At 47.0% G+C, this 16,355-nt stretch overlaps 1 protein-coding gene across 3 annotated transcripts in view; it reads left to right on the top strand.

Annotated features, from left to right (window-relative positions):
* Window positions 1–16,355, top strand: part of LOC119978655 (receptor-type tyrosine-protein phosphatase R-like) — a 115,515-nt gene that overhangs the window by 82,098 nt on the left and 17,062 nt on the right. For all 3 annotated transcript variants that reach the window (XM_038820443.1, XM_038820441.1, XM_038820442.1), the window contains one exon: window positions 15,353–15,437. In XM_038820443.1, the coding sequence (XP_038676371.1) occupies window positions 15,353–15,437 (85 nt within the window). The remainder of the gene's footprint in view (window positions 1–15,352; window positions 15,438–16,355) is intronic.

The following is a 16,355-nucleotide window of genomic DNA, read 5'->3' as shown; positions in this document are numbered from 1 at the left end:
AATTAAGGGGCAATTTAGCATGGCCAATCCACCTACCCTGCACATCTTTGGGTTGTGGGGGTGAAATCCATGCAGACACGGGGAGAATGTGCAAACTCCACACGGACAGTGACCCAGAGCCGGGATCAAACCTGGGACCTCGGTGCCGTGAGGCAGCAGGGCTAACCCACTGCATCACCGTGCTGCCCCTTGCATTATCAAACATAAAGGCCACTGACTGTTGGTCGGTGAGGAGGGTGAACCGCCTGCCGGCCAGATAGTGCCTCCAATGTCACACAGCTTCTACTATGGCCTGTGCCTCCTTTTCCACCGAGGAATGGCGGATTTCGGAAGCGTGGAGGGTCCAGGAGAAGAAGGCCACGGGTCTGCCCACTTGGTTGAGGGTGGCCGCCAGAACTACGTCAGACGCGTTGCTCTCGACCTGGAATGGGAGGGACTCATCGATAGCACACATCGTGGCCTTTGCGATATCTGCTTTGATGCGGCTAAAGGCCTGGCGGGCCTCCATCGACAGGGGGAACGTGTTGGACTGGATGTGAGGGCAGGCTTTGTCGGCGTAGTTAGGGATCCACTCGGCATTATAGGAAAAGAAGGCCAAGCAGCGTTTGAGGGCTTTGAGGGAGTTGGGGAGGGGAAGTTCCATTAGGGGGCGCATGCGTTCAGCGTCGGGGCCTATCACTCCGTTACGCACTATGTAGCCAAGGATGGCTAGACGGTCGGTGCTGAACACGCACTTATCATTATTATAAGTGAGGTTAAGGAGTTTTGCGGTACGAAGGAATTTGTGGAGGTTGATGTCGTGGTCCTGTTGGTCATGGCCGCAGATGGTGACATTGTCGAGATACGGGAAGGTTGCCCGTAAACCGTATTGGTCAACCATTCGGTCCATCTCCCTTTGGAAGACCGAGACCCTATTTGTGACACCAAATGGAATCCTTAGAAAGTGGTAGAGGCGCCCGTCCGCTTCGAACGCAGTGTACTTTCGGTCACTCGCGCGGATGGGTAGCTGGTGATAGGCGGACTTAAGGTCCACCGTGGAAAAGACTTTGTACTGCGCGATCCTGTTAACCAGGTCGGAGATACGGGGGAGAGGATATGCGTCCAGCTGCGTAAACCTGTTGATGGTCTGACTGTAGTCAATGACCATCCGGTTTTTCTCCCCAGTCCTAACCACCAGCACTTGTGCTCACCAGGGACTGTTGCTGGCCTCGATGACCCCTTCCTTCAGAAGCCTTTGGACCTCGGACCTGATGAAGGTCCGGTCCTGGGCACTGTACCGTCTGCTCCTGGTGGCGACAGGTTTGCAATCCGGGGTGAGGTTTGCAAACAAGGAACGGGGGTTGACCTTGAGGGACGCGAGGCTGCAGACAGTAAGGGGGGGAATAGGGCCGCCGAATTTGAAGGTTAAGCTCTGCAGGTTGCACTGAAAATCCAGTCCTAGGAGTGCCAGTGCGCAGAGGCGGGGAAGGACGAGGAGTTTATAGTTTTAAAAAACCCTCCCCTGAACCATGAGGTCCGCTACGCAGCACCCGGTGATTTGAACTGAGCGCGAACCAGAGGCCAGAGCGATTTTGTGTTTTACTGGGTGAACGGGGAGTGCGCAGCGTCTTACCGTGTCGGGGTGGACAAAACTCTCTATGCTCCCGGAGTCCAGTAGGCAGCTTGTCTCATGACCATTGAGGAGGATCTGTGTGGTCGCCGTGGAAAGCGTGCGGGGCCGTGATTGATCCAGCAGGAACTCAGAGTCTTCATCCATCATGGAGTATTCATTTGCGGGGTCCTCCAGGCCGGTCCAAGATGGCGGTGCCCGGGGCTCGCACGTGGAGTCGGGGGCCCAAAATGGCAGCGCCCGGGACTCATACGTAGTGTCGGGGGCCCAAAATGGCAGCGGCCGTGGATCACTCGTGGTGGTGGGGGGTGGAGGCAGCAGGGTCCGCGGGCCACACGGGGCCCTAGAGGAGCGCAGGGGGGGGACCTGCGGTCGCTGTTCGGGATGGCAGCGACCAATTTAGATTGGCAGACAGCCGCATAGTGGCCCTTCTTGAAATGCTGCGGTGCGGGCCGGGCAGCGCGGGCGGGGGTGCTTGGCCTGATTACAAAAGTAGCAGCGGGGGCCCGTAGGCTTATTGGGGCGCCCTGCAGCGCAGGTCTGGGGGGGGGTCAGATTTGGCGGGATGGGGGGAGTCGCGTGCCACGCGGCCGTGGGCATACGCGCGGGCATTGCGGTCAGTGACCTCCAAGGAGGATGCGAGGGTCCATTCCTCAGTGAGGCTTAAGGTGTCCTTTTCCAGAAGCCTCTGGCGTATCTTGGATGATTGCATGCCCGCGACGAAGGCGTCCCTGATCAAGAGTTCGGTGTGCTCCACCATAGTGACTTGCCGGCAGGCGCAATTTTCCCCCAGGACAATGAGGGCCCGATAGAATTCGTCGAGGGACTCACCAGGGAATTGTTGCCTCGTAGCCAGGAGGTGCCGCGCGTAGACCTGATTCACTGGCCTGATGAAATGTCCCTTCAGCAGATCCATAGCGGCGTCATAGTCCAGTTCATCCTCTATCAGGGAGTAGACGGCGGTGCCCACGCATGAGTGGAGAATGTGGAGTTTCTGTTCCCTTGTCGGGCGGTTATCCGCTGTGGCGAGGTAGCTGTTAAAACACGCCAGCCAGTGTTTAAACGTTGCTGACGCGTTTGCAGCATGTGGGCTGATGCGGAGGCAGTCTGGCTTGATCCATAGCTCCATTTCAAAATTCTAGTGTATTAAATTGATGCACCATCAGTTGGACTCGAGTCGTGAAGTAGTTCCAAACAACAGGCTTTAATACACTAGATGTGTGCCCGGCAGTAGATGTACAGACAAAGGCCGACTGCCAGCCGGTACGGGTTCTTATACCCCGCCTCGTAGGTGGAGCTACCAACCTCAGCCAATCGGTGGGTAGTCACATGACTAGCCTCAGCCAATTGGCAGAGAGGCACATGACTTGCTTGAGCCAATGGGCAGCGAGTCTTCTGCATCAGTGGCAGCATGGTTCTAAGGTACTGTAATCTCCCTAGTCATACTACCACAAGGAGCAAGCAGCAAACACAACCTGCAAATTGTTTAGTGTTTTAACTGTATGAAAAATACAGAAGTCAATATAATGAGGACACCAATCACTTGGCACCCAGGGCACACTCCCCCAATCTACACCAGTGTAAAGGCACACCAGCCCAGCCCAGCCCACTGGAAAAGGCCACTCCAACAGTGGAGGAGAGAGAGAAAAAAACATTCAAACCCAACCACGAGGGGTGCAGTTCATAAGAACATAAGAACTAGGAGCAGGTGTAGGCCATCTGGCCCCTTGGGCCTGCTCCGCCATTCAATGAGATCATGCTGATCTTTTGTGGACTCAGCTCTACTTTCCGGTCTGATCACCATAACCCTTAATCCCTTTATTCTTCAAAAAACTGTTCATCTTCATCTTAAAAACATTTAATGAAGGAGCCTCAACTGCTTCACTGGGCAAGGAATTCCGTAGATTCACAACCCTTTGAATGAAGAAGTTCCTCCTAAACTCAGTCCTAAATCTACTTCCCCTTATTTTGAGGCTATGCCCCCTAGTTCTGCTTTCACCCGACAGTGGAAACAACTTGCCCGCATCTATCCTATCTATTCCCTTCATCATTTTATACGTTTCTATAAGATCCCTCCACATCCTTCTAAATTCCAACGAGTACAGTCCTAGTCTATTCAACCTCTTGTCGTAATCCAACCCCTTCAACTCTGGGATTAACCTAGTGAATCTCCTTTGCACACTCTCCAGTGCCAGTATGTCCTTTCTCAGGTAAGGAGACGAAAACTGCATCCCTCTAGCAATGAAGGACAAAATTCCATTTGCCTTCTTAATCACCTGTTGCACCTGTAAACCAATTTTTTGGCGACTCATGCACAAGCACACCGAGGTCTCTCTGCACAGCGGCATGTTTTAATATTTTAGCATTTAAATAATAATCCCTTTTGCTGTTATTCCTATCAAAATGGATAACCTCACATTTGTCAACATTTTATTCCATCTGCCAGACCCTAGCCCATTCACTTAACCTATCCAAATCCATCTGCGGATTTCCGGTATCCTCTGCACTTTTCGCTTTACCACTCATCTTAGTGTCGAATGCAAACTTGGACACATTGCACTTGGTCCCCAACTCCAAATCATCTGTGGAAATTGTGAACAATTGTGGGTCCAACACTGATCCCTGAGGGACACCACTAGCTACTGATTGCCAACCAGAGAAACACCCATTAAGTTCAGCCCAGAGCAGGTCCAGCACATTATAAACAAAACCAAACACAGAGCAACCACCGAAGGAGAACACAAAACAGGCAGGAAGACAACAAAGACATCAGCGTAAACCAAGGACAAAAACTAAAGTACCACCCCCTCCCCCCCACCCCCCTGACTCCCAGGCCACAGGCCCGGGGGGCTGCAACCGGCAAAAAAAATAAGCCGCAGTTACATGGTATCCATCATACAATCCCACCCCAACAAACATAGACCAAACGCAGAACAAAAAGAAAACGAAGAACACCAGTGACCTGCATGGATCCCATAATGGGAACAGCAGATTAAAGTGTCCTGATGCAACCACCAACTGTGCAGTTGAGCCGGACCACCGCCCCTCCTCTCCTGCAGTATCAGCATCCGATCTTCCATCACCACCCTGTCCAAGGACCAGGCCACAGGAACACAGGGGGCATTAACAAGTGATCCACAGGTCCAGAACAGAATACACAGTCAACGCACAAAACATCCACAGACAGCTCGAGCAACTCCTCCTGCATCCTCAGTCTGATAGTAGGCCCGCCAAAGTCCTCCCCTTGCCACACTCCAGGTAAAAGAGTCCAAAAGACAAGCAGGAAATGCCGCAGCAAGCAGCAAACAAACTCTCATCTGCAGCCTCCAGGCATTTTCAGCTCAGCAAGCAGCAATGCAACCTCCAGCTGTGAAGTGCTCTCAAAACTAACAAGGCCATTTCCTCATTAGCAATAGCCTTCAGCTGTGAAACTAAAGGCCGCTCACAGTCAATGAGAGTTAAAGTGACCTTCAGCATAGGAACAAGAGTAAGGCTCTGTCCTGGAAGTGTTTTGTAGGACAGACAGCAGTTGTAGTTGCCCCTGTTATGCGTATCCAAAATATTTTAAGATGGGGGGCTTGAAGGCCTCACAGATGAAGACCACTCTTATCTCCTCTGTCCAGTGGTGACCCCTGTCCTGGAATGTTTCAACCCCCCCTAACCAAGCCCAACCCCTGAGATGTCCTCAACTGAACACTGGAGCGGCAGCTCTTATGTCATTGAGCTGTATGCTGGAAAATGGAAATGGCTACTCACCTCCTCAGTTCCCCTCAGTAACCATTGCCCCAGCTACACGGTTTTTAAAAAGGAGTAATACATGACGCCCACCTGATGTTTCTCTGGGAAGCCGGTTAATTTCCATGAGGCTGTTGTATTCAGCTTCAATCTCGCTAATGAAATGGAAATTAATGAAAATTAGAGTTAATGATACGTTCACCATATTTGGGCGTGATCCGGAACTTGCCATCTGGAGTTGGATGGCAAACTGATTTGCGTACGGCGCAAATCTCGATTTTGGCTTTACCCGCTATTTAACCGGCATGCCCAGATCTACGGCGGGCGCAATGTGGTGGTTAAATTACACCCATTGTCTTGAGGAGCTGTAACCATTTCACGTACAAAGACCTGAATTTGTTTTTCAAGGCATTTTCAAACTTCTACAATAACCTTGGAGGTCAGTTAAAATCCTGAAGAAATGGCATGAAATAATTCCAATCGGGATTCAATCTAAAATTTGCAGCCGAACATTTCTCTCGGGTAAAATTGTTGCAATTTGGATCTTTGGGAATAGGGAAGTAATTGTACATTTCTGCACAAGAAGACCCAGATGTTCAGAGCTCTACAAACCCACCCTCATTGAACTGTCACATTAAGGGGCTGTTTAGCACAGGGCTAAATCACTGGCTTTGAAAGCAGACCAAGCAGGCCAGCAGCACGGTTCGATTCCCGTAACAGCCTCCCCGGAATGTGGCGACTAGGGGCTTTTCACAGTAACTGCATTTGAAGCCTACTCGTGACAATAAGCAATTTTCATTTCATTTCATTTTCAAGGTGAGGTTTGTTAACCATGGCTACATCTGCGTTTTGCCAAACATTAATTAGTAATAGAACAATTTTAGTTAATCTTGAACGTGAGCAAAGGGCTAACATAATGAGCAGGTATTAAGGAAAAACAAAAGCACTGAAAACCCATTTGTAAATAGCCCTTAAGTACAGCACAGATTCAACATATCCAAATTAACATGCTTTTTGTCCCACATCATCCAAGTGCATCATTCTCACAAAATGGATAATTACTGTGGTTTGTGGCCAAAACCTGTTAATTAGGATATCCATCATGTAAACTCTTTAAAACTAAATCACAAACATGAAAGACATACAAAGCAGTTGCAGTGACTAACAACACAAATTCATATTCTTATAAACTTTTTAAATGAGCTTCCTCGAGCAAGTTAAACCAAGTGGATGCTACCCTGTTCCAATGCTATTTCATATTCTCCTTTTCAGCACATGGATATAATTAAAATACACACACTGGGACCCTACAACATACAAATGGTCTTGACAAAACAAATGAGCAATGTCATAGATGTGTTAGAACATCAGTCATTATAGTGTTCTCATTATATTGTTAAAGGGGATCCTGCTGCGTGTTCTGATTATATGGTTGTCATGGTCTCATTGCTGTGATTATCTCTCCTCGTTTTGGTTTCTTGCTGTGCTCCATTTCTTAAACCTAAACCTGAACCACCAGTTCCGGCAAGGTGCATGGCTCGAGGTTATATCCTACTACGGTGGAGCAGCCTTGCACTTTGCCCTGTAAATCTGTATGGTGCTTCATGTTATTAAAAAAGTGGGGGAGAAATGTTTCGATTCCTGAACGCTATAATCTCCCACCTTGTTCATGAATTCACCAAAAGAAATATGCGTAAAATAAAGAAATGAAGACAAAAAATCGTAGGGACTATTTTATAATAACAATTTAAGTCCTCAAACTAATTAAATCTATATGGGGAATCACAGGTCAGTACATTATAGAACATTACAGCGCAGTACAGGCCCTTTGGCCCTCGATGTTGAGCCGACGTGTGAAACCAATCTAAAGCTATTACACTATCTACACTACACTATTCCATAATCATCCATATGTTTATCCAATGACCATTTAAATGCCCTTAATGTTGGCGAGTCCACTACTGTTGCAGGCAGGGCATTCCACGCCCGTACTACTCTCTGAGTAAAGAACCTAACTCTGACATCTGTCCTATATCTATCTCTCCTCAATTTAAAGCTATGTCCCCTCATGCTAGCCATCATCATCCAAGGAAAAAGGCTCTCACTGTCCACCCTATCTAATCCTCTGATCATCTTGTATGCCTCAATTAAGTCACCTCTTAACCTTCTCTCTAACGAAAACAGCCTCAAGTCTCTCAGCCTTTCCTCATAAGATCTTCCCTCCATACCAGGCAACATTCTTGTAAATTTCCTCTGCACCCTTTCCAATGCTTCCACATCCTTCCTATAATGCGGCGACCAGAATTGCATGCAATACTCCAAATGCGGCCACACCAGAATTTGTACAACTACAACATGACCTCATGGCTCCGAAACTCAATCCCTCTACCAATAAAAGCTAACACACCGTACGCCTTCTTAACAACCCTCTCAACCTGGGTGGCAACTTTCAGGGACCTATGTACATGGACACCGGAATCTCTCTGTTCATCCACACTACCAAGAATCTTACCATTAGCCCAGTACTCTGTATTCCTGTTACTCCTTCCAAAATAAACCACCTCACACTTTTCTGCATTAAACTCCATTTGCCACCTCTCAGCCCATCTCTGCAGCTTATCAATGTCCCTCTGTAACTTGCAACATCCTTCCGCACTGTCCCAACTCCACCGACTGTCCCAACTCCACCGCAAATTTTCTCACCCATTCTTCTATGCCCTCCTCCAGGTCATTTATAAAAATGGCAGTGGCCCCAAAACAGATCCTTGAGGTACACCAGTAGTAATTGAACTCCAGGCTGAACATTTCCCATCAACCACCACCCTCTGTCTTCTTACAGCTAGCCAATTTCTGATCCAAACCGCTAAATCACCCTCAATTCCATGCCTTCGTATTTTCTGCAATAGCCTACCATGGGGAACCTTATCAAACGCTTTACTGAAATCCATATACACCACATCAACTGCTTTACCCTCATCCACCTGTTTGGTCACCTTCTCAAAGAACTCAATAATGTTTGTGAGGCACGACCTACCCTTCACAAAACCGTGTTGACTATCCTTAATCAAATTATTCCTTTCTAGATGATTATAAATCCTATCTCTTATAATCCTTTCCAAGACTTTGCCCACAACAGAAGTAAGGCTCACTGGTCTATAGTTACCAGGGTTGTCTCTACTACCCTTTTTGTACAAGGGGACAACATTTGCTATCCTCCAGTCTCCTGGCACTATTCCTGTAGACAATGATGACATAAAGATCAAAGCCAAAGGCTCTGCAATCTCCTCCCTAGCTTCCCAAAGAAGCCTAGGATAAATCTCATCCGGCCCAGGGGACTTCTCCATTTTCACACTTTCCAGAATTGCTAACACCTCCTCCTCATGAACCTCAATCCTATCTAGTCTAGTAGCCTGTACCGCAGTATTCTCCTCAACAACATCGTCTTTTTCCCATGTGAATAATGACAAAAAAATATTAATTTAGCGCCTCTCCTATCTCCTCGGACTCCACGCACAACTTCCCACTACTGTCCTTGACTGGTCCTATCCTAGTCATTCTTTTATTCCTGACATACCTATAGAAAGCTTTAGGGTTTTCCTTGATCCTACCTGCCAAAGACTTCTCATGTCCCCTCCTGGCTCTTCTTAGCTCTCTTTAGGTCCTTCCTGGCTAACTTGTAACTCTCAAGCGCCCTAACTGAAGCTTCATGTCTCATCTTTACATAAGCCTCCTTCTTCCTCTTGACAAGTGATTCAACTACTTTAGTAAACCACGGTTTCCTCGCTCGACCACTTCCTCCCTGCCTGGCAGGTACATACTTATCTAGGACACGCAGTAGCTGTTCCTTGAACAAGCTCCACATTTAATTATGCTTATCCCCTGCAGTTTCCTTCCCCATCCTATGCATCCTAAATTTTGCCTAATCGCATCATAATTGCCTTTCCCCCAGCTATTACTCTTGCCCTGCGGTGTATACCTATCCTTTTCCATCGCTGCAGTAAACATAACCGATTTATGGTCACTATCACCAAAGTGCTCACCTACCTCCAAATCTAAAACCTGGCCTGGTTCATTACCCAATACCAAATCCAATGCGGCCTCGCCTCTTGTTGGCCTATCTACATACTGTGTCAGGAAACCCTCCTGCACACATTGGACAAAAACTGACCCATCTAAAGTACTCGAACTATAGCGTTTACAGTCAATATTCGGAAAGTTAAAGTCCCCCATAACAACTACCCTGTTACTTTCGCTCCTATCCAGAATCATCTTTGCAATCCTTTCCCCTACATCTCTGGAACTTTTTGGAGGCCTATAGAAAACTCCCAACAGGGTGACCTCTCCTTTCCTGTTTCTAACCTCAGCCCATACTACCTCAGAAGACGAGTCCTCATCCAATGTCCTTTCTGCCACCGTAATACTGTTCTTAGACTAAGGTATTCCCTCGTTTCCAGCAACATAGCCATAGGCCGAGATTCTCCAATCGCGCGGCCATTTTCTGACGCCGGCGTGAACAGCAGCGAGAACCACTCCAGCGTCAACGGTCCTCGATTGTCAGGTATTCACCCCTTCCTAGGAGGCTAGGTCGGCGCTGAAGTAGACTCTGCTGCTCCATCTGGTGCGGCACGGCCGACATGAGTCCACGCATGCTCGCTATGGCCGGCACAAGTTCACGCATGCGCGATGCAGTCGGCGTGAGTTTGCGCATGCGCGTGGGTTCCCGTCTCCATGTCGGCCCCCGGGCAATATGACGGAACTCTACAAGGGCCCGGCGCAGAGGAATATAGGCCCCCACATAAATAGCCCACCCGCCGATCGATAGGCCCTGATCATGGGCCAGGCCACCGTAGTGGCCCCCTGGGGTTGGATACGCCCGCCCCCCTACCAGGACGGCCCCCACAGACAGAACTCCGAGGTCCCGCCGTGTGGGACCATATGTAAACTACACCGGCGGGACTCGGCCGAACTCGGCGGGCACTCGGCCCATCGAGGCCCGGAGAATCGCCATGGGTGGGGGGGGGGGGGGGGGGGGGGGACTTTCAACAGCCCCTGACTGGCAATACGGCGATCCCACGGCCACCCGAAAATCGGTGCCAGAGAATCGGCGAGCTGGCGTCGGGGCGGCGTGGCGTAATTCTCGGGGATTCTCCGACGCCACACCCGGCCATAGAGTCTGATCAGTGTAGAGACACTCACGAGAAAGGGAATTTGAACAAAAAGCAGAAACATATGAGTATCTGGAACTGATGAATTCAAGTCTAACAGTTAATAATTTGTCATGTATTTGACAAGTATGATCAGAACTGTCAGCACCAGCAGCAAGATTTATGATCCGAAGGAAAGTGACAGATTACAACTCATTTAAACAGAAGGATTTTGTTGAGTTTTAATAGTCAAATAGAACAAAATATATTTAATATAGCAACCCATAGGAATGACCCTCTTTGAAAATAAGCCTGGATGATCCCTTTTACAGCACTGTTATACATGCACATTTGCCTGGAGTGCTGAATCATTCTTTGACCAAACATTAGCTCCATCTATTGGCTAAACTTGGTTCTTCTGTTTACTTCCAATGAATCTTGACCACCATTTCATAATAGAAATTGAAAGAAACTGAGGTGTGCTAGAATGCACAAATGCACTGGGGACGGTCTTGTGGTGCAGTGGCTAACATTCCTGCTTCTAAGCTTGAAGCTCTGGGTTCAAGTCCCACGCCAGCACTTGATGGCCAAGGAAAGTTAATTTATAACTCAATCAAACAGGCTGATTATTACCCTGCAAATCATTCCAACACATGTCAATGGAAGGCCGGAGGAGCAGGAGTGATTGCTGGTCAGCAGGGTGATGGGAAGAGTGTTGGTGCCTTCATCATAATCCATAGCCCCAGAATATAACATGCATGTAAAGGTTTATGTTGCCACAGTGACTTCCCTGAGTGAACTTTAACACAGCACCCACCACACATGCCCTGTTATGCAATAGGGACAAGTCACAATGTTGGGTGTGACTCAGTATAAGGAATGGATAATTAGTTAAATGAAAACAGAGTGTGGCAGTGGAGAAACTAAGTGTAATGGTAGATTAAGACCACTGTGCCAAAAATGGCAGATGAGCCCAGAAATTCTAAATTATGCCCACAAAGTTATTATTTCTGTTGGGGTGGGACAGGGGCTAGGCCAGGGTGCACACTTGCACAGTTTCTGGAGGTAGTCAACCATTTAAATCAGCAGCTGCCTTCGCTGAAGTGGGATTTGGTAGACCAAGATTGTGAAACCCTATGTGTGCAGATTAGACCAAATAAGAACTGTTCCAAACTTGGGGAATTCATTTAGGTAGCCAGGATATAGCTATGGAATAGTAAAATACCCATTCACTTATGGCCCTGGAACACTTCTCAGAGAGGCAAGGCACGCTTTAGGGGAGGTATACCATCCTTTGGGATAGATAAGGTACCCTTAGGAAGAGGTAAGGCACCCTTTGGGATTGTTAAAACAGACATGATTGTGCATAAAAAGCACATAAACACATTGGAACTGTCAAAGCTGCCAAAGAGCTGTCAAGGAATTGTAAAATCTGTTAAACAGCTGTCAACGGTCACAAGGAACTGTCAAAACTAATTGGAACTTTGAAAACCAATTGAAACTGTCAAAACCCATTGGAACTGACAAAACTACTAAGAGATTTAACTCTGGTGGACTTCAATTCTTTTTTAAAGCGGAATTTTAAAAAAAAATCAGTGCTTGATATTTCACTTCTGAGGTAAGCCTGTGGGTTTCATTATAGGATTTGAGCTACATTTCTGATTTTACAACCTAATGTTATCACAGTGGGGTGCCTGCTACATAATTAGTTTGATTCGCAGCTTCCTATGGTCATAGAATAGAATGATTTGCTTTCATAAGAAATTAGTTGAAGGCTTTTCACTGTATTAAATGTTTTTTTTAAATCAATAAGAGTGTTTTGTTTTAAATAGTGACATTATCAATGAACACATAACTTTTTTTCATGTCAGCATGGCTTCTGAGGTTTGCCTATGGTGGATACTCATTGAGTTGACCTGAAGGGGATAAGAGCAAAGGTTTGTGGGTAAGGGCAATGGGGTGGCACAAGTTGGCATAGCTACTATAAAGGGCCATGGGATGAGTCAGGTCAAGGGTGGCATGGGTACATGGGGCTCATGGGGATGCACAGAGGGGCATGAGTTGGCATATAAGGTTTAAGGGACATGTGGGCAAAGTGGCATGGGCATATTAGTGACCATGGGGTGGTGTATGGGGGCATGAGAAGGCATAGGTTGGCAAGGCTGGAGTATGGGGAGTGTGTGGGAGGTGCGGTGGGTGATTATTAGCCTGACAATTTCTCCACTGCCACACTCTGTTTTCAGATAACTAATCATTCATTCCTTATATCGAGTCACACCCAGCATTGTGACTTGTCACTATTGCATAACAGTGCATGTGTGGTGGGTGCTGTGTTACAGTTCAGTCAGGAAAGTCACTGTGGCAACATAAACCTTGGCATGCATGTTATATTCTGGGGCTATGGATCATGATGAAGGCACCAACATTCTCCCCATCATCTTGTTGACTAGGAATGACTCCTGCTCCTCCAGCCTTCCATTGACATGTGTTGGAATTATTTGAAATTTTTGTTTTAAATATTTTTTCAATTAAATTCACCAATGCCAGAGTGCAGAGTTCGGCCTTCCGCCCAGAAGCCTTTGCACCTGGCAACCTCTGCACTCACTGCTGGGATGGTGGGATCTGACTTTCAATGCAGCCCGCACCCCAAGAATGAAAATCAGAACTGCAGGCGGCCATTTTTAATGATCAGCTTTGCAGAGCAGGGATTCTCCCATCTCTGCACACCCGACCAGGATTTTGGTATGCAATGTGGCCCATTAGTCATTTGCTGTTGACTAGTACCTTGAAGAATCACAAGTTATATGAATTAAAATAGGATAACAAACGACATGCACACAGAAGCATATAAATATTGTGTAATTGCAGCATTAAAAGGGAAAATTGCATTTCAATGGAGATGAATATGTTCCAAAGTCACAAGCAAATGATTGGAGCATCATAAATCAGAATGTTATTAGTTACCTATTTATTTACACCATTATCTGAGGGAAAATATTGTCACTGAACGGGCACTGTGGAGTGACTGCTCATTACCAGAAACAACTTTTAATTCAATTTTGTATGTGGCGTACATCACTACTGATGTTAAAGTGTTGATTGTCTGCCTTTATGTCAGTAAATGTACCCTGAAATAATAAAATCTCATCATAGAGTCATACAGCACAGAAAAGAAGGTGCCAGAAAGAATGTTTTATTATTCTCCCTCCACACATAATTTTATAGCCTCCTATTGCAAAGATGCTAAATCCTGTTGGGGTATATCACCAGGGTGGCATGCCCAGTGCTGGTCTTGCTGAGCCAGGGATAAAACATTGGACCTTCCGAACATCTACAGCTCTGTACCACATCACATGGTGCTTTCCTGAACTTTTTATGATAGCATAATTAAGAGAATAAATCTCAGGAGAAGTATAAAGGGTTAAAAAATAGGATACGCTAAGGCACAACGTAGATGATGATGTATCACTCACATCAGTCAGTTATTCGTTTGACTCTCTCTCTCTCTCTGAGAGATGTTGGAATACCAGGCCCAGGAGCAACATGCTACTTCATAATAAAAACAGAAAATACTTGACAATCTCAAGAGGTCTGACAGTATCTCTGGAGAGAGAAGGGAGCTAACCTTTCAAGTCTGGATAACTCTTTGTCAAAGCTACTCCATAACCTGTTTTGAATTGTATTAATAAACAATGTTTTTTAAAATAAATTTAAAGTACCCAATTCGTTTTTTTCCAATTAACGGGCGATTTTAGCATGACCAATCCACCTACCCTGCAGATCTCTGGGTTGTAGGGGCAAAACCCATAGATGCTTAATGTGCTTAAGTCAAGCATCAGAGAGAAGGAGAAATTCAAGAAGTTGCACTGGACAGCCAGATCCAGACTTCTTGGCACCTGAGAGATGGGGTGGCACTTGGTCGAATTGATTGACTGGTGGCCAATGAATTGGCCAAAATGCCATGTTCTGCCTGGAAACAGGTGGTGATGGGTTTTACTCAAGTGGAATGATTTTCAGAGATCCAAGGAGCTCAGTTTAAATCCTGGACACTCAAGGAGGGAAGGACCTGCCCTTCTTCTCCGTCTCTCACGAGAAAGCTGTGAGTTGCTGTATTTCTGAAGCTGCAGAGACCTGAATGAGTCTGCAGTGAAAACCATTACAGGCTGTAAACAGAGACCTGGATCTGAAAGCTTACTTTGAAGGGAGGTCTGATGAAAGACAACCACCTGAAACAAAGACTCTTCAGCCTTTTACTTATTATTTTCACCCTTCTCCTCCCCTCTATGTTTGTCTGTCTTGTGTGTGTGTGTGTGTGTCTGTGTGTGTAGCGGGTGGTGGGAAGTTAAAGTAGGGGATTAAGAATTAGATAATTATTAACCAGTTGTATCTGCTGCATATTCCATTAGAATTCTATTATAAATAAAAAGTAATTGTGTTTAAATTTAAAAACCTAGTGACTATAATTATTGGGCAGCAAAGGCCAAAGACTTCAGGTATTTTTCTAAGAATTATTGGTTTATTCAATTGTGCTGTGATTCCGGATCAGGTGCGGCTGGAATTGACCCTGCACTATCACAGGGCATTGTAACAATATCTAGACATAATAGACACCGTGTAGCTTGTGGTCTGAGGTTGCTGGGGCCTGGGTAAAAGAACTCCAATTCCCAATTAATACCAGGTAATAATGTTTGTGTTGGTCACAGATGTATATTTACTATACTTTCACACTTCTTTAATCAGCTCAGTTTTAAAAATAACATTTCCAAGAATTCTGTACTGTACTAAAATGTTTGCACTTCACTCAGCCTCTAACCTGTACGATAATCCAGACCTCATCCTGACATGTATTTTTCTCTCCCTTTAGAAAATTCCACCCAATTTTATTGACTCTGATGAATTGAATATCCCAGGGCATGCCTCTAAAAACAGATATAAAACAATTTTACCAAGTAAGTCTAAGTCTGATGGTTAAATATGTAACATTAACAATCTTAATAGAAAATTCGTCAAATTATCAAAGTCTCTTTTTTGTAAAATTATGAAAAAGTGAATTAGAATGAGAACCTTTATTGACTGACTGTGAAGGGCACTTACCACGTTTATTTTAATACTAACACTGTAAGGAAAATATAATATATGCATTAATGTGACATAATTCTGTACTTTGTTCCTTGTATTAACTGTGTATATACCAGGCCGTGGCAGTCAGAACTATTGAACTCAGAACCATGGGCGCGATTCTCCGACCCCCACACCGGTTGGGAGAATCGCGGGAGTGCAGGGTGAATCGGCCACGCCGCCCTGGCACCCCCACGCGATTCTCCCCCCCCCCCCCAAAATGGCGTGTCGCATTTTGCGACAGGCCGCTCGGAGAATCGCCGCTTGCCGTTTCTAACGGCGACCGGCGATTCTCCGGCCCGGATGGGCCGAGCGGCCTGCCAAACCCAACCGGTTCACGCCGGCGCCAACCACACCTGGTTGTTGCCGGTGTGAACATCGCGCGACCGCTGCATGTGGGGCCTGTGGGGGGCGGAGGGAGGATCAAGCACCAGGGGCGTGCTCAGGAGGTGTCTGGCCCCCAATCGGTGGCCACCAATCATCGGGCCGGCGTCTCTAAAAGATGCACTCTTTTCCCTCCTCCGCCCCGCAAGATCATGCCGCCATGTTTTGCGGGGCAGCAGAGGGCAAGACGGCAACCGTGCATGCGCGGGCTGGCGCCGGCCAACCTGCGCATGTGCGGGTGGCATCACTTAGGCGCCGCCGGCCGCTTCATTCCGGCCGCGCTGCTTTGATGCAAGCGTCAAGGCCCGGTGCACGGAATTCACGTGCCGCCACTCCTAGCCCCCTGGGGGGGGGGGGGGGAGGAG

This window comes from Scyliorhinus canicula, chromosome 15, assembly GCF_902713615.1.
Source record: "Scyliorhinus canicula chromosome 15, sScyCan1.1, whole genome shotgun sequence".
Lineage (NCBI taxonomy): Eukaryota > Metazoa > Chordata > Chondrichthyes > Carcharhiniformes > Scyliorhinidae > Scyliorhinus > Scyliorhinus canicula.
This window is presented reverse-complemented; position numbering and strand designations above follow the sequence as displayed.